Source organism: Ahaetulla prasina, chromosome 1 (genome assembly GCF_028640845.1).
Source record: "Ahaetulla prasina isolate Xishuangbanna chromosome 1, ASM2864084v1, whole genome shotgun sequence".
NCBI lineage: Eukaryota > Metazoa > Chordata > Lepidosauria > Squamata > Colubridae > Ahaetulla > Ahaetulla prasina.
The window spans coordinates 350,994,015-351,012,772 of NC_080539.1; the positions used below are offsets into that span (position 1 = coordinate 350,994,015).

General features: G+C 47.1%; 1 protein-coding gene across 2 annotated transcripts in view; it reads right to left on the minus strand.

Moving 5' to 3' along the window:
* The window catches only part of NID2 (nidogen 2), a 91,271-nt gene that overhangs the window by 46,684 nt on the left and 25,829 nt on the right, over positions 1-18,758 (minus strand). For both annotated transcript variants that reach the window (XM_058163062.1, XM_058163061.1), the window contains exon 4: positions 10,084-10,784. In XM_058163062.1, the coding sequence (XP_058019045.1) occupies positions 10,084-10,784 (701 nt within the window). The remainder of the gene's footprint in view (positions 1-10,083; positions 10,785-18,758) is intronic.

An 18,758-nucleotide genomic window follows, 5' to 3' on the forward strand; every position in this document is an offset into this window, starting at 1 on the left:
GGCGCCTGCTGAGAAGAGCCTGGCCGATCGCGGTTCGCTACCAGGCGGCCGCATAGGTCACCAGCGGCCGGTTACCCGGCGTGTTTGTCACTGGCGGAAGCATCCAGCGGCAATGATACCACCAGCGGCCTTGATACCACCGGCGGCCATTACCGGCGACGAACAGCGATGAACGGCGGTGGCCATTTTGGAAGGGCGCGGATGGGTGCGTGCTAGAAATGGCCGGGCCAGATCGTGGTTTGCTGCAGCCAGCCGTCATGACATCGGCGGCTGGGAGTGGGCCGCTGATCTTTTTAGCGGCTCTGTTTAGCAGCACTGATACCAACGACCCTTTGGACGGCAGATGGCGGGGGCCATTCCGGAGGGGCGCGGAGTGGTAAGGAGTGGCGCCCACTGGAAAGAGCTGGGCCGGACTGCAGTTTTACTGCTGGACCGTTTGCCATTTTGTCATCATCACTGTACCTTCAGTAATCATCTGGATTGTTGGGTCGCACTATGGCTCCGCTATGACCGCTATGACCGCATTTGTCATCACTGCGGGCGGCTGGACGGTTTGCTGCATTTTCTTTAGCGGCATTGTTACCGCCGGTTTGGACACGGACAGCTCTGGCAGGCAGAACTTTGACTTTAGTTGATGGGCGACATTATGGGCAGAATCCACCAGCCCAACTTCCATCTTTTATTCCATCTGACCGTTGCCCTACCGGCCTTTTGGCCGTGGTTTGTGACTGTCCTGGTTCTGCCCGCCGTCCGGGATACCATCTAGCGACCTGGGAACTCCTTTCTCCCCGCTGTTATTTATATCTTTATGCATGAAATATACGTCTGCCGAACTTCTTTGACTGCGAGGTTCCCCCGCCTCACAGGAATGGCCCTCTGGGTTATCGAGGGCCGGCCTTAACGAGGGGTCTTGGGACCCGGAGAGGTGGCATGCAAGGAAGAAGAATTTATGGGGTTTTGTACATAGGTTTTTTAATAAGGGTTTTTTAAAGGGGAGGAAGTGACGGGTGGGGGAAGAACCGTCGGGAGGGTAGGTCCAGTCCCAGGACTTGTTCATGGCGTTTTCACCAGGTCCGAGGGAGGGTGAGGGATGCTCCAGATGGAAGTTGGTTCCATCTGTACGGTAAGTGGAGGGGCAGATATGGCGGAAGCAAGGGCTGTATCGTTTTTTTGGGAGCACGTGTTTGCTGTTTAAAAGCGATCACGTGCTCCGCCCCCAGTCTTCCTGCCCCTGGAAGGCCAGGATCCTCAGAGCCCGGGCCTCCGGTTGATGCTGTGTAATGCCCGGTCCGTGGTTAATAAGGCCCCCCTGATTTGTGATCTTATTCAGGGGGAGTCCACGGACTTTATGGGCATTACGGAGACCTGGTTGGGCGCAGAATGGGGGGTGCCCCTAGTTGAACTGTGCCCTCCAGGTTTCCGAGCATTCCATCAACCGAGGGCCCGGGGTAGGGGTGGAGGGGTGGCGGTTGTAATGAAAGAGGGTCTGGAGCCGAGAGAGACCACTGTTCCTCAGATAGCCGGCTGTGAATCCCTTCTTGTGAAGTGGGGCCATAAGAATCATATGGGTTTGTTGATCGCGTACCTGGCTCCTTGCTACATGACTACAGCCCTGCCTGAGCTGCTGGAGGTGCTTGCCGGGGTGGCTGTTAAGATCCCCAGACTTTTGGTCATGGGTGATTTCAACTTGCCATCGGCCGGCTTGTCGTCAACAGTGGTTCAGGAGTTCCAGGCTTCCATGACGGCCTTGGACCTGATTCAAGTAACTGATGGCCCTACTCACACGGGGATCCGCTGGACCTGATTTATATCTCTGGACAGTGGTTTAATGATCTGGTAGAGATTTAGTGACATACCGGTGTCATGGTCAGATCATTTTCTCCTCCGCCTAGACTTTCAGACCGCTACTCACCACTGCAGGGAGACGGAACCAATGCGTTGGTTCCGTCCCAGGCGCCTGATGGACCCTGAGAGGTTCCAGACGGAGCTAAATATTTCCTGAGGGTCTTGCCCACGGCATGACCGAAGAACTAGTGGCGGCCTGGGAACAGGCCGCGGCTGGGGCTTTGGACCGTGTCGTGCCTTTGCGGCCTCTGACCCAGCGCAGATCTCAACTAGCTCCTTGGTTCTCTGTGGAGGTGAGAGAGATGAAACGCCGGAGAAGACGCCTAGAGAGTGTCTGGAGGTCCAGCTGCTCAAGTGATCGACACTAGTTAGGTCTTTTCAAAGACCTACCTAGTGGCACTGAGGGTGGCGGCATTCCGCTTCCTCCTCATTGCATCGGCAGATAACCGCCCGGCCGCCAGCCTGGTGACCCGCCTCCTTCACCAGGGGACGGATGACCCCTTACAGGGACGTGCCGAGGAGTTTAGCGGTTATCTATACGATAAAATCGCTCAGCTCCGGGATAGCTTGGACCAAGATTGCGATGATCTGGATGAGATGACTGAGGCGCATCTTGTCGATGTTGTTTGGGATGAGTTTGATTCTGTGGCTCTCGAGGACGTGGACAGGTGGCTGGGGAGGCTGCATGCCACTACATGTTTACTGGACCCGTGCCCTCCTGGCTGGTGCTGGCCACTCAGGAGGTGACACGAGGCTGGCTCCGGGAATTATAAATGCTTCTTGATGGAGGGATCTTTCCGCCGCCTTGAAAGAGGCGGTGGTGAGACCCTCCTCAAGAAGCCTTCCTGGACCCAGCTATTTTGGGTAATTATCGCCCAGTTCCAACCTTCGCCAGGCGAAGGTTGTAGAGAGTGTGGTGGCGTGGCAGTTCCCTCAGTACCTGGAGGAAGCTGTCTATCTAGACCTGCTCCAGTCCGCTTCCGCCCGGTATAGCATGGAGACAGCTTTGGTCGCACAGGATGACCTCTGAGGGCCAGGATAGGGGTTGCTCCTCTGCCCTGGTCCTGTTAGATCTCTCATCGGCTTTTGATACCATCGACCATGGTATCCTGCTGCGCCGGTTGGAGGGGTTGGGAGTGGAGGCACCGCTTATCGGTGGTTCTCCTCCTACCTCTCCGACCGTCGCAGACGGTGTTGACAGGGGGCAGAGATCGCCGAGGCGCCTCACTTGTGGGTGCCTCAGGGTCGATTCTCTCGCCTCCTGTTCAACATCTACATGAAGCCGAGGTCATCAGTGGCTTTGGGGTGAGTTATCATCTGTACGCTGATGATACTCAGCTGTACTTTTCCACCCCAGGCCACCCCAGCGAAGCTGTCAAGTGCTGTCCCGTTGCCTGGAGGCCGACGGGTCTGGATGGGGAGAAACAGACTCAGACTCAATCCATCCAAGACGGAGTGGCTGTGGATGCCGGCATCCCGGTACAGTCAGCTGCAACCGCTGCTGACTGTTGGGGCAGTCACTGGCCCCAACGGAAAGGGTGCGCAACTTGGGCGCTCTCCTGGATGGACGGCTGTCGCTTGAAGATCACTTGACGGCCGCTCCAGGAGAGCTTTTACCAGGTTCGCCTGGTCCGCCAGTTGCGCCTTTCTTGACCGGGATGCCTTATGCACGGTCACCATGCCTCGCCACTCGCCTGGATTATTGCAATGCTCTCACATGGGGCTACCCCTGAAGTGCACTCAGAGACTTCAGTTAGTCCAGAATGCAGCTGCGCGGGTGATTGAGGGAGCACCACGTTGCTCCTGGGTAACACCACTCCTGCGCAGTCTGCACTGGGTACCTATGGTCTTCCGGGTGCGCTTCAAGGTTTTGGTTACCACCTTCAAAGCGCTCCATGGCTTAGGGCCCGGGTACTTACGGGACCGCCTGCTGTTTCCACATGCCTCCCACTGACCCGCGCCTCACAGAGAGGGTCTTCTCAGGGTGCCGTCCGCCAAGCAGTGTCGGCTGGCGGCCCCAGGGAAGGGCCTTCTGTGGGAGCACCTACTCTCTGGAACGAACTTCCCCCCGGTTTACGCCAATTGCCTGACCTTCGGACCTTTCGCCGGGAACTGAAAACTTATTTATTTATCCAAGCGGGACTGGCCTGATTTTTAAATTCTAAATTTTAATTTTAAATTTTTAATTGTAATTTTATTGGGTATTTTATATGGTCAATTGGACGGTTTTAATTTCGGCCTTTTATTGAATAAGTTTTTTAATTGTTATTTTAATGTGTATATTAACTGTTTTAATGTAGGCTGTACACCGCCCTGAGTCCTTCGGGAGAAGGGCGGTATAAAAGTTTAATTAATTAAATAAATAAATAAATCATATTAGTGGTCTGTGGGATTTAAAATTATGAATTTAGTGGTCCCTGAGGTTCGAAAGGTTAGTGACCCCTGCTTTAAGGGGTTAGGCTTTAAGCCTGTTCCCGTCCCCACCCCTCATCTACTCCCTTACAGCATCTAAGCCCCAGGATAGGACTTATACAGCAACATTGTTTAGCCTGAGACTGAAATGTAAAGCAGGACATCATCTGATGTTATGCCAGCAAATGACCTTGCCCAGTGGCCTGTTTATTCAACAGATTAACAGATCATTACAAATCAAAAGCATGTGGCCCGGGACTATTGTTAATGGTGACCTAAAGGAAGTGTCAAAGCTGTGTTGACCCATGCACAGATTTATTTTCTCCATGCTTCAGGATTTCATTGGACTGAGAGTGATCTCCTTGGGGAGAATCTTTGCTAAATAGAAATCTGCATTATTCATAGATAATCCAACAGCAAAAAGCATAGTGTTGTGTCTCGTTCGCTTTCCCTGCAGCCGGGCCCTTCTTATCTCCTCCCGAACGCTGAGGAATGTCCTGGCATGCCTCCAGGCCCCAGCCCTGGCACCATGCCCAGACAGGCCGAGGAAGAAGAAGTGCCTCCAGCCCCCAGCCCTGGCACCATGCCCAGACAGACCGAGGAAGAAGAAGTGCCTCCAGCCCCCAGCCCTGGCTCCATGCCCACGCAAAGCAACAGACCCTCCCTCCCCACAGCATGTGAGCCTGAGGAAGGTCAATTACCAACAGCTGGAGCCTGGAGCGAACGCTCAGGAGAATTGATAGGCGGCGTCAACAGAAGGAAGGGAGGGGCAGGCCTGGATAAGTGCTGAGTCATGGAGCCACACCCCATGGCCTATATAAAGGATCTGCTTTCTGACATTCTCTGAGTCAGGCAAAGTCTACCTTACATTGCTGAAGTCACTTCCTGGTCTCCTGCCTGCCTTGAGAACTTTGCTAGGACTGTGGCAGAGCTGCAGAGGCATGCCTGATTCGGACTTCCCTGACCCGGCCGTCAGCGGAGGAGTGGGACACGACACATAGCCTGCTAAATGCTTGGCACTCCCAATGCTTAAATTCAGCTGGCATTAAAAGCTGGAGGCTTACTGAGGTGGGGGGAGTTGTTGTTTGGTAAGCCACCATTTGAACAGTCACATCATCTCCCATCAATCATCTGGAGAGCGAAACCTAGCCAGGAGTGTCAAACTGGTGGCCCACAGACCGGATGTATCATGTACAGGCCACGCCCTCCCCAGCTCCGCAATGGGGAAAAAACATCTCAATACCTCACATGACAGCAGTGTGACATCAGGAGTTTGACACCCATGGCCTATAGGGTGAAAAAAGGAGTTAACTGCAGTACGTCAGTGAACAGATTGCATATAGAGCCATTTTGGCACAGTGGTTAGAATGCAGTATTGCAGACTAATTCTGTATTCCCACTGCCAAGAGTTTGATCCTGACTGGCTCAAGGCTGACTCAGCCTTCCATCCTTCCAAGGTCGGTAAAATGAAGATTGTTGGGGGCAATATGCTAATTCTGTAAACCACTTAGAGAAGGCTGTAAAAGCACTGTGAAGTGGTTATATAAGTCTAACCTATATAGCCATAGCTATTGCTAAGTGCTATTGCAATATAGAGGATGATATTAGTGCATTAAGACTGGAATATGACTACCGTATATACTCGAGTATAAGCCGAGTTTTTCAGCACGTTTTTTGTGCTGAAAAACGTCCCCTCGGCTTATACTCGAGTCTACGCCTCGAACCCCGCACAGGAGGGGTACCGAACGGACTCCCATGGAGGGACGGGAGCGGCCCGCCGAGGTCTCGCGGGATTTGTCGCCCCAGGCCGCCCCCATTCCCGTGTCTGGTGGGCGGACGGCGCAAACTTGGCGGACTGTGCATTGGCGCTGGAAGCCCTGGTGGTGCAGTGAGAGGGCTGGGCAGGGGAGCCGCCAGCCTTCTCGGCTGAGGGAGGAGGGTTTCATCGCGCGAGCTTCGCGAGAGCCACCCCAAAGGCCAGAAGAAAAGGTCATTCCATCGAGTAATGGAGCGAAGGCTCCTTCCTCTCCCGCCTTACCCATGCTGTGCGAGCCCGGCTGGGCTGCAACCCCGCCGCCGCCTCCTTCCTCAGCCTCCCGGGCTCGCCTAGCAGCCGCCAAGCTCAGGCCGACTCGCAGCTCCCCATCAGCACTCGCACGCGCGATTCGGCAGGAGGAGTCGGCTCGCCTGTGGCGGTGGTGGCGCTGCCGCCGCCGCCACCACCGCCACGGAGCGAGCCCGACCTCCTGCCCGACCGCGCAGGCGAGTGCTGATGGGAGCTGCCGCCTGAGCTTGGCGGTTGCAGAGCGCGAGCCCCGGGAGGCTGAGGAAGGAGCGGGGCGGCGGGGTTGCAGCCCAGCCGCTCGCCAGCAGCATGGGTAAGGCCTTCCGGGAGAGGAAGGAGCCTTCGCCCATTATCCGGCGGAATGACCTTTCTTCTGGCCTTTGGGTGGCTCGCGGCGGCGCAGAGCGCAGCGCCATCCCGCCTGGACCTCAAACTCGCCCGCTTTCTGGTAAATTGAGACGCCCGGTGAACAAACAATGCAGCAACTCAGAGCAAGCCTGGCCAAGCTCAACCAGTAGAAAAAGGTTCTCCCTGTCGCATTGTTGCTAGGCAGATGTTCAGGCGCAACGGGAGAGAGAAGAGGGGGGGAAACCCCTCCCCTCCCCAGCCGAGAAGGACTGCACCGCCAGGGCTTCCCCGCGCCAATGCATAGCCTGGCGGGAGTTACTGCAGCTCACCCGGCTCCCGCCCCAACTGGTGGTGTTGGGGCAGCAGCTGCCGCTTAGCAAAAAGGTCGCCGCCCAAAACTCCTCGCCTTCTCCTGGGAAGGGCTGGATGGCTAGCCGGAAGGGTTGAATAAGCAAGCCAACCTCCTCCCTCCCTCCCTCCTCTCCCCATAGCGAAGGCGTTTTCCCGTTGGAGAGAGAGAGAGAAAGGAGGGCCGTTCCTCCTTCTTTCATTCTTTCTTCTCCTCCGTGCTTCAGAAGCTGGGCGTGTGTGCGCCCTAGTCCCCTTCTGTTCCGTGGCGCTGGAAGAGAGAGAGAGAGAAAGGAGGGCCGTTCCTCCCTTCTTTCATTCTTTCTTCTCCTCCGTGCTTCACCGTGCTGGGCGACCTGGAGCAGCTGCTCTTCAGCCAGATGCTCGTGAGTCAGCCTGCCCCTTCCTTCCCGTGGGGGTCTGCCTTGCTGGTGAAGGTTATTGGGGCTTTTGAGCAAGGGAGGAGGAACGAGCACCGCCTTCGCGCTGGCATTCCGGGATTTCCTTTGTTTAGAGCTGGGAATCCTCCTTCCCCCTTTTGCACTCCCTCCCTCTCTCTCTCTCTCTCTCTCACACACACACACACACACACAGACTTCTAAAGTCGATTGGCACAATGCTAAGCAAACACAGCAGTGGGTCAAGGGTGAAGGGCTAGGAACCTGGCAGGTGAAAGGTTGAGCGACATGAAAGGCAAAGACCACAATTGTTTTAAGAAAGAAGCTTTAGCAGGAGGGGGATGGGAGGGTGTTTTAAGTTTTGGCAAACAGCCAGGCCAACTGTATTGGAGAAGGTCACACAACTGGCCTTAACATTTTAGCTGCTGTCTTTTTCCTCACACTTGGGTTTAATGATATTAGAGATCCTTATTGGCCTGCCAAAAAAAAAAAAGAGCCACCCCAACGCCTATGAAAATTAACCTTCTGCCAAGAGACACTGTGCAGGGTATTTTCACTATTGGTGTGCATACAGGCTTAGATTTGTGCTGGGTTCTTAGTGCTTAGAGCACTGACCTTCAGAGGCACCCTGGTCCCTTGGAAGCTAAAGGAGGACTCATTTTCATGCTTGCAGTTGTATTGTCAATTTCTGTGAGACAATGTTGTTGAAGTAACTCACTCACTCATTCATTCATTCATTCATTCATTCCTTGTGTGTCCAATCACACTTAGCCAATAAAAATTCTATTCTATTCTATTCTATTCATTCATTCATTCATTTTATTTTGTCAAATACATATTAAATAATTATATAAATATAAGCATGAATTGAATACATAAAAGGAATACAACTAAAGGGAACATTAGGACAGGGACGGTAGGCACGCTGGTGCTCTTATGCACGCCCCTTACAGACCTCTTAGGAATGGGGTGAGGTCAATACTAGATAGTCTTTGGTTAAGGCTTTGGGGATTTTGGGAAGAGACCAGAGTCAGGTAGCACATTCCAGGCATTAACAACTCTGTTACTGAAGTCACATTTTCTGCAATCTAGATTGAGAGGTTCACTTTAAGTTTGAATCTATTGTGTTCTCGTGTATTGTTGTGGTTGAAGCTGAAGTAGTCATTGATAGGAAGTACATTGTAGCAGATAATTTTATGAGCTATGCTCAGGTCATACCAAAGGTGGCGTAGTTCTAAATTTTCTAAAGCTGGGAATCCTCCTTCCCCCTTTTGCACTTTTATTGTTTTTCGTTCAAATAAATATTCATGTTATTTTACTTGGCTCTATCTTTATTTTTTACATTGACCAGTAGCTGCCTCATTTCCCACCCTCGGCTTATACTCGAGTCAATAGTTTTTCCCAGTTTTTGTGGTAAAATTAGGTGCCTCGGCTTATATTCGGATCGGCTTATACTCGAGTATATACGGTATTTGTGCTGCAGCATTTCCCAGCTGCTGGGTGTCATATTTCACGATGCAAAGGGTTATAATCAACCTCCTCTCTCTCTAAATGAATAATTTTCAACAGCCAACATGTTAAATATCAACAACCTGGCTTGTTCTATGTCCCCATGGGCTGCTACTCTTGTCAGCAATCAGGGCTTCCTAGAAGTTTGCATGTTTGTTCATTTGTGTATTTTCCTGGTCTCCTAGATCACTTCAGTCATGAGTGATCTAGGTAGCTTATATCCCTAATATACAATAACACGGTTAAAACCATAAACATAGTAAGAACAATAGTTATTTCAAATCATACTGTGCCAAGGATTTTTTTTTTATTTACATTTATATCCCGCCCTTCTCCGAAGACTCAGGGCAGCTTACAGTGTGTAAGGCAATAGTCTCATTCTATTTGTATATTTTTAGAAAGTCAACTTATTGCCCCCCCAACAATCTGGGTCCTCATTTTACCTACCTTATAAAGGATGGAAGGCTGAGTCAACCTTGGGCCGGGCTTGAACCTGCAGTAATTGCAGGCTGCTGTGTTCTAATAACAGGCTTCTTACCAGCCTGAGCTACCATGGCCCCAAGGATCAATGGCCTGAGACAGTGATGGCTAACCTTTTTGCCGTCGTGTGCCAAAAGCGGGGAGACCGCTGGGGGGGGGCACATGCGTGTGCCCACACCCATAATGCAATGTCCCTGTGTGCGCCCTGCCCCCCCGTGCATGCGTGCATGACCCCCCCCACGCTCCCTCTGCACATGTGCGCACAACCCCCCATGGCCCATTTTAGGCCTAGTAGGCCTCCCTGAAGCCTCCTGGGACCAAAAATGTGCCATGGGGGGGCCGACCCATAGGCCCCACGCATGCATGCGCGTCTCCTGCATGCGCCCCACCCCTGCACCAGAGACCAGAAAATCAACTGCTGGTGGGAGGCGCGCATGCATGCGTGGTGGAGCTGAGCTGGGTGACAGCTTGCGTGCCTACAGAGAGGGCTCCGTGTGCCACCTGTGGCACACATGCCATAGGTTTGCCATCACGGGCCTAGGATACTCAAGCCCTGAGAGGTTTTGAAGGTAACAGTCACCACTTTGAACTTCGTGCAGCATTAGCAGTAGTTTCAAACATGATTTAGAGATCAGAAGTTCATGAGGACTAGGTTATTAGGAAGTCTTGTGAACTTACCATCCGGGTTGAAACTAACATCCTCATTTATACCAATGACCCGTCTCCTGGGGCTGAAGGGAGGAGCATGATCTGGGAAGCTTTCAAGGATAACTTCACCTTCTGGGTAGACAGGAAAGGGCTCTGTGTCTAACCTTCTCTTATCTTCTTGAGGCAGTAGGGCATCTTCACTGCCAGAGCGTCCCAGCAAGGTGGCAGTGACCGCCTCAATTGGGCTCTCATATACCGTAGATGAGGATAGAGTCCCTTCTTCAGAAGATGGTGCAGATGGTGCTTCCTCTACTGGGTATAAGGAGATAGAATCCAGGACAGAGAAAGAGGGAGGATGTCTAGATGCTGGGTAATGAAAGGCAGATTCCAGTTCTAAATCCCGTTCAGCACCAGAAGGCCTCAGCTTGCTATGATCTAATTCATCATGGAGATTTGGTCCAGCACTGGCCCCCATTTCAGGAGCCAGCTTAGTGGGGCTTACAGGCAAGTACTCAAAGTCATCCTCAGTCCCATCATAGAAGGGATCCGCATAATCAAGGGTTAAGTCAGGGTACTCAGACTCCAAGGCACTGTGATAAACAGAGCTGCTCTCTGGGTTTCTTGGAGAAGGAGAAAGCTTCCCGCCCACTGCAGCTGGGACCACGTTATCCAATGGGGAGGTGCTGCCAATGTGGAAGGCCCACAGACCTGGGATCCCCACATTGCTGATCCTGCATGGAGACAGAATGAAAGTTAGATCCAGACATGGCATTTATTTTATTTATTTTATTAAATTTTTATTTAATAAACGAATGAACTAATAAATGAACTGAGTATTAAATTTACTAAATAAATAACACTCACTTTCCTCAATCATAAAAAATGGGAGGATTGTCTGGATCAGGGGTCTCCAACCTTGGCAACTTTAAGCCTGGTGGACTTCAACTCCCAGAATTCCCCAGCCAGCTTGGCTGGCTGGGGGATTCTGGGAGTTATTATTATTATTATTATTTATTTGATTTTTATACCGCCCTTCTCCCGAAGGACTCAGGGCGGTGTACAGGCAAGATAAAACCAACAATACAATATACAGGTTAAAATACCATTTTTGAAGTTGAAGTCCGCCAGGCTTAAAGTTACCAAGGTTGGAGATCCTTGGTCTGGATTGCAAAGACTATAGTACTGGGGTTCTGTCTAATCTTTTTTTTTTTCAGAGGTGGAAAGGTAATACAATCCTCTTCCTATCAGATAAATATATATATATACCTTATGGAGTGCCAATGCATACTGAAAGGCAGCATGCACACAAACACAGACACACGTAACACATACATTTTCACACACAAGAAGCTTTCAATCATTTGATTTCCAACAGTAGGTAAAAGTATCTAGAGCCATACTCTCCACCCAAAGAAAGAGTAACAAAGGATGGGTGCCCCCAAAAATGAAAAGAAGCTAAGAAAAGAACTATGAAGGAACCAAACCATGGATGACCTAGTCTTCCATCTTATTTTCCTCAGGGCTCACCCAAATGTTATTGGGTACTGGAATGGGAAAATCTGGTTTATTTCTCCTTAGGGGAGACTGCTAGCACAAATAAAGCATAGCCTCATACACAAGGCTTCTATCTAATAAATGATGGTACAAACAGGAAGAGAAATAAGGAATGAATAGGAAGACTGAGACAACCTAAAAATCTCTTTTATGCTTTGGAAGTGAATATCTGTCATACAGTACAGTCCTGGAATGATAATGTCAGCTATGCCTCCTTTTAGTACTCAAGAAAGAAAAAACCCCACTCCATTTTCATAGAGAAAAGTACTTTTACTGAGTACGAACTGAATGCAATTAAAGAAAAGCAAGGTCTGAGGCAATAGGTGCAGAAATCACATATAGGAAACATCCCCAAAATCCTCCTCCCCGCAAGGGTCCTGTCAGGATTATCCAATCCACATTCCCCCAGGGGGTCATGTGGGGTGCAGCTTCAGATGGCCCCATCCTTCTGGTATGCCCTGATGGTTGACCTTGATGGGTTATCGGCTTGCCTCCCAGCTGCAGAGAGAACACTGAGGGAAAGTTCCTCCAATTCACTCCTTGTGACAAGACATCTCCATTAGCTCGCTTCCTCCCCCCCTCCAACAACCAGGACAGCTCCCCACTCTCCCCATTACAATGACAGCCATAGCAATCAAATAATATAGAAACAGAGGCTGACCGATAATCTTATTTATTTATTTATTTATTTATTTATTTATTCATTTCAAAATTTATAGATTCTCTACTTCCATAAAAACCTGCTGCAGAGGACAGATTTTTGAAGATACACTTGCTTAGAGAGGCCATGATGTTGTCTCACATCATTCCCAAGCAGGAAAACTCATTTGTCCAAGAACTTTATTTGATCTCTGTCCTCTTTACCTTCAGAAGGATGAGAGGCATGGCTCTTGAGATTCAGCTTAAATCAAATGGAGATTTGATTATTATTTTTAATAATGTTTCTAAATGTGCACTTTTACATTTGTTTAGGCGTTTCCTTCTGTTCTTGTTAACGACACTGAACATCCATTTGAGGCAGAAGACAAGGTACATATCAATGAATATGAACAGCTATTAACAATGAAAAGAAACATAATGGACATTTCTCCAACCACAGACCTGGATCATACTACTAACTACAATAGTAGCTGCAGGCCTCATTAAGGAGAAATATTGGCATGGGAGGCCACCATCTGATCTGGATTAGTCATGCAACTGAGCAACCATATAACACAGATGCAACTGGATTCCAAATTGTAGAGAGGAATCAACATTAATGTGTCCACTGAAGTTTACTGAAGCATAGACTACTTGAAGGCATCAAGAAGCAAAATATTTGCACTGGAAATGTGGAAAGAGAGAAATCACAGAAAGTTTAAAAAATCATCAGCCACATGATTATCCAGGGAGAGGAGTGTTTGGGAAGGCAGGAAAAAATCAACAGAACAGAATAGAATAGAACAGAACAGAATAGAATAGAATAGAATAGAATAGAATAGAATAGAACAGAATAGAATAGAATTTTTTATTGGCCAAGTGTGACTGGACACACAAGGAATTTGTCTTGGTGCATATGCTCTCGGTGTACATAAAATGAGTCCTTCGGGAGAAGGGCAGTTTATAAATCTAATAAAATAAATAATAAATAAATAAATAAAAGAAAAGATACGTTCATCAAGAATCATAAGGTAAAACACTTAATGATAGTCATAGGGTACAAATAAGCAATCAGGAAACTATCAATATCAATATAAATCGTAAGGAATAGAATAGAATAGAATAGAATAGAATAGAATAGAATAGAATAGAATAGAATAGAATAGAATAGAATAGAATTTTTTATTGGCCAAATGTGATTGGACACACAAGGAATTTGTCTTGGTGCATATGCTCTCAGTGTACATAAAAGAAAAGATACGTTCATCAAGGTACAACATTTACAACACAATTGATGATCAATATATCAATATAAATCATAAGGATTGCCAGCAACAAGTTATAGTCATACAGTCATAAGTGGAAAGAGATTGGTGATGGGAACTATGAAACGATTAATAGTAGTGCAGATTCAGTAAATAGTCTGACAGTGTTGAGGGAATTATTTGTTTAGCAGAGTGATGGCCTTCGGGGAAAAACTGTTCTTGTGTCTAGTTGTTCTGGTGTGCAGTGCTCTATAGCGTCGTTTTGAGGGTAGGAGTTGAAACAGTTTATGTCCAGGATGCGAGTGATCTGCAAATATTTTCACGGCCCTCTTCTTGATTCGTGCAGTATACAGGTCCTCAATGGAAGGCAGGTTGGTAGCAATTATTTTTTCTGCAGTTCTAATTATCCTCTGAAGTCTGTTTTTCTTGTTGGGTTGCAGAACCGAACCAGACAGTTATAGAGGTGCAAATGACAGACTCAATAATTCCTCTGTAGAATTGGATCAGCAGCTCCTTGGGCAGTTTGAGCTTACTGAGTTGGCGCAGAAAGAACATTCTTTGTTGTCCTTTTTTAATGATGTTTTTGATGTTAGCTGTCCATTTGAGATCTTGCGATATGATAGAACCCAGAAATTTGAAGGTTTCTACTGTTGATACTGTGTTGTCAAGTATTGTGAGAGGTGGAAGTATGGAAGGGTTTTTCCTAAAGTCTACCACCATTTCTACGGTTTTGAGTGTGTTCAGTTCCAGATTGTTTTGGTTGCACCACAAGGCTAATCGTTCGACCTCTCGTCTGTATGCGGATTCGTCATTGTCTCGAATGAGACCAATCACTGTTGTGTCATCTGCGAACTTCAGTAGCTTAACAGATGGATCATTGGAGATGCAGTCATTGGTATACAGAGAGAAGAGAAGTGGGGAGAGCACACAGCCTTGGGGGGCCCCTGTGCTAATTGTACAGGTATTTGATGTGATCTTGCTTAGCTTCACCTGCTGCTTCCTGTTTGTTAGGAAGCTTGTGATCCACTTACAAGTCTGTTCCGGTACCTGTAGCTGGTTTAGCTTAGTTAGAAGAATGTCTGGAATGATGGTATTGAATGCTGAACTAAAGTCTACAGAAAGGACCCTTGCATAGGTCTTTGGAGACTCAAGATGTTGTAGGATGTAGTGCAGAGCCATATTAACAGCATCATCTGTTGATCTATTTGCTCGGTATGCAAATTGCAAGGGTCTAACAGCGGATCGTGATGGTTTTCAGGTAGGAAAGCACTAGCCTTTCAAAGGTTTTCATGACTACAGATGTTAAAGCAACTGGTCTGTAGTCATTCAGTTCCTTGATGGTGGGCTTCTTGGGCACTGGGATGATGGTAGTGCGTTTGTAGCAAGAAGGAACATAACACATCTCTAGTGATTTATTGAAAATATGGGTGAAGATGGGGGCCAATTGGTCAGCACAGACTTTTAAGCAAGAAGGAGTTATCTTGTCTGGGCCTGGAGCTTTTCCTGGCTTTTGTCTGTGAAATAGGTCCTGCACTTCCTTTTCTGTGATCACTAGGGGTTGTGAACCCAATGAAATGGGGTCAGTTGTAGGAGGCTTGGCTGTTGTTGGTGTGTCTGAGATGGGGGTAGTGGAGATAGGTGGCTGTAGTTTCCTTTCAAACCTGCAGTAAAACTCATTCAGGTCATCTGCCAGTTGTTGATTACCTTCAGCCTGGGAAGGAGGTTTGCCATAGCCGGTGATATTTTTAAGAGTTTTCCACATGTTTGCTGGTTCATTTGCTGAAAACTGATTCTTTAGCTTTTCAGAGTAGCTTCTTTTTGCTGCTCTTATCTCCCTTGTTAGTGCATTTCTGGCCTGATTGTACAGCATTTTATCACCTTTTCTGTAGGCTTCCTCTTTGGAATGTCGTAGCTGCTTAAGCAATAAAGTTATAGTCATACAGTCATAAGTAGAAGGAGATGGGAACGATGAGATTAATAGTAGTGCAGAATTAGTAAATAGTTTGACAGTGTTGAGGGAATTACTTGTTTAGCATAGTGATGGCCTTCGGAAAAAAACTGTTCTTGTGTCTAGTTGTTCTGGTATGCAGTGCTCTATAGCGTTGTTTTGAAGATAGGAGTTGAAACAGTTTATGTCCAGGATGCAAGGGGTCTATAAATATTTTCACAGCCCTCTTTTTGACTCGTGCAGTATACAGGTCCTCAATGGAAGGCAGGTTGGTAGCAATTGTTTTTTCTGCTGTTCTAATTATCCTCTGAAGTCTGTGGGAACATCTGATATGAGGCCACGGTCAAGAGGAAATAAAAAAGTGACCACTGCTGAAGGAAGAAACGTAGAGACACAAGGGCTGTTGGATTCCTACCCTTGCTTGGGTTAAACAGACAACTAGATATAATTAACTGCTAAAATATGGGTAGGCGGTATCGGCTAGGGAGAAACTGACTTTGTATGTATGGCATTTGTAGTTGTTCCTTTTGCGCTCATTGTGCAAAAGTTGGACTAACATTTGTATCATAAAATAACTGGTTAAATATTTAGATATGAGCTCCTAGCCTATCTAAACAAATAAAATATCCTTTGTAAAAGTTTATTTAGCAGCCGCTCATTTGCCATTATTTATGCAGATGCTTCTCAAGTCAGCCAGAGCCATGAGAGGGAACAGCTGGCTTTTGATAGTGGGAATTATATATGGCAGCTGTTCTTTTACAAGCTTGACTCTTGCAGTGGTCATGTTTCAGTGAAAAAATCTAAACTTTCACCTCCCGTTTTCTCCTCAAGCACTTTCATGCTAGCTTAGGCTGCTATGAAGTTTGAACTGCTAGAAAATATGTACTTCTTAATAAGTTATTACAATAGATTGCTTTGACCTTCCTTGAAAACAACTTTTCCTGTCCTAACACTTTCCAGATATAATGGATTATAAACCCCACCATTCCTAGCCATGATTATTGATATGGAGCTGCGAATGAAACAGAACCAAGATTTCAGAAAGGCACCTTCAGAAGATGTTTTATTTTTATCCAATAGATTGATTGATAGAAAACCCGATAGATGTTATTTATTTCTCAACCTTGGTAACTTTCAGATTTGTGAATTTCAACTCCCAGAATTTCCAGCCAGCTAGCCAACATACATGAATCCTGATAGCCACCATGGATGGTATGTGTCAGAGGTGGGTTTCAGCAGGTTCTGACCAGTTCTAGAGAACCGGTAGCAGAAATTTTGAGTAGTTCGTAGTAAAAATTCTGACTGGCCCCACCCCCATCTATTCTCTGCCTCCCAAGTCCCAGCTGATTGGGAGGAAATGGGGATTTTGCAGTAATCTTCCCCTGGAGTGGGGTGGAAATGGAGATTTTACAGTATTCTTCCCCTGCCACACCTACCAAGCCATGCCCACCAAGCCAAGCGACATCCACAGAACCGGTAGTAAAAAAATTTGAAACCCACCACTGGTGTGTGTGGTTTTTTAACTCAGAGACAGAAGCCTAGAGCAAACCTGTTTTTAAGGGGACAAACAAATGTTCACAAATTTTCTCCTTTCCATAATATATTTTGCTTCTTCTAGACACAGTAATAACTAGCTCATTTGTAAATGAAAATTCTTTGGATACTAGATCTTTACTCTATGTCAATGTTTTTGATTACTTCTAATAATAATATCTCAGCTGTAGATGATACCAAGTTAATAACAACAACAACAAAAACAAAAACAACAGAGTTGGAAGGGACCTTGGAGGCCTTCTAGTCCAACCCCCTGCCCAGGCAGGAAACCCTACACCATCTCAGACAGATGGTTATCCAACATTTTCTTAAAAATTTCCAGTGTTGGAGCATTCACAACTTCTGCAGGCAAGTCGTTCCACTTATTAATTTTTCTAACTGTCAGGAAATTTCTCCTTAGTTCTAAGTTGCTTCTCTCCTTGATAAGTTTCCACCCATTGCTTCTTGTTCTACCCTCAGGTGTTTTGGTTATAGAAGTTATAGAAGATAATGACAATTTACCAGGAAAGTAACCACTCTGTCTTTTCATACTAGATGAATGCAAAAGATAGCAAAAGAGATTCACAATATGAAAAAAGTTTGAAAATGGTCATAGATGGTCATTTATCAGAGATGATCTATGGTGGTTTCCCAACTTTGGCATTTTTCAGACAGGCAGACTTCAAATCCCAAAAGTTCGCAGTCAGCATGACAATGAATAAGAACTGTGGAAATCCATACACCGTTGTGGAAGTTCTTACAAGATCTGGAAGCTGCCACAATTGGGAAACATTTCTAGCAGATTCTGCTAGGGATTTGGAATAGATAACTTCTGCAAAGTTTCCACTTCCATGATAAAAAGAAGCAGGCTACATGAGGTTTAAGTCTGATCTAGTAAAATTCTTTTTATAATCTTTAGTCTATAAATCTTTTCCAAACCAGTTTGTTTGCTGAAGATCCCTTCTATGAAGGCAAAGGATTGCATTTGTGCCAAATGTGCCTTTACTTTGGCTCTAAATCAAAAACATTCCTGTTTGCCCAGGGATTGTAAATATTACGCTTAATCTAAATAAATCTTGACCAGTTGATTGATTCTGTTTGCTGGTTTCACAGTCATTATATTATTTTCATTACTGCTATTAACCTGTATTTGTTCTGTATAACCTTATGAATGTCCTGGAATCTCTTATGGATGGTGAGGACATAGTATATAAACATGTACAGTAAAAAAATAGAGGAATGAAACAGAGGATTTTAGGATTCATAACTGATGATTAAACCATGGGTGTTACATTTTGAACACAGTTGGACTCATGTTTACTTTCCATGAATCAAAAATGTAATAAAACTTTCCAATGGTGGTGCACTGCAAATCGCAGAGTGTTCCTTAGGACAGGTTTACCTTCATATATAGTTAGCCACTACCACTGAACTGGTGTAGTAATTAAGATATTAGGCTGGCAGCAGAGATTCAATTTTTAGTCCACTCTCAGCCATGGAAGAGAAAAGAGGCGGTGGTGAGACCCCTCCTCAAGAAGCCTTCCCTGGACCCAGCTATTTTGGGGAATTATCGTCCAGTCTCCAACCTTCGCTTTGTGGCGAAGATTGTAGAGAGTGTGGTTGCATGGCAGCTTCCCCAGTACCTGGATGAAGCTGTCTATCTAGACCCGTTCCAGTCCGGCTTCCGACCCGGTTATAGTACGGAGACAGCTTTGGTCGCGTTGGTGGATGACCTCTGGAGGGCCAGGGATAGGGGTAGCTCCTCT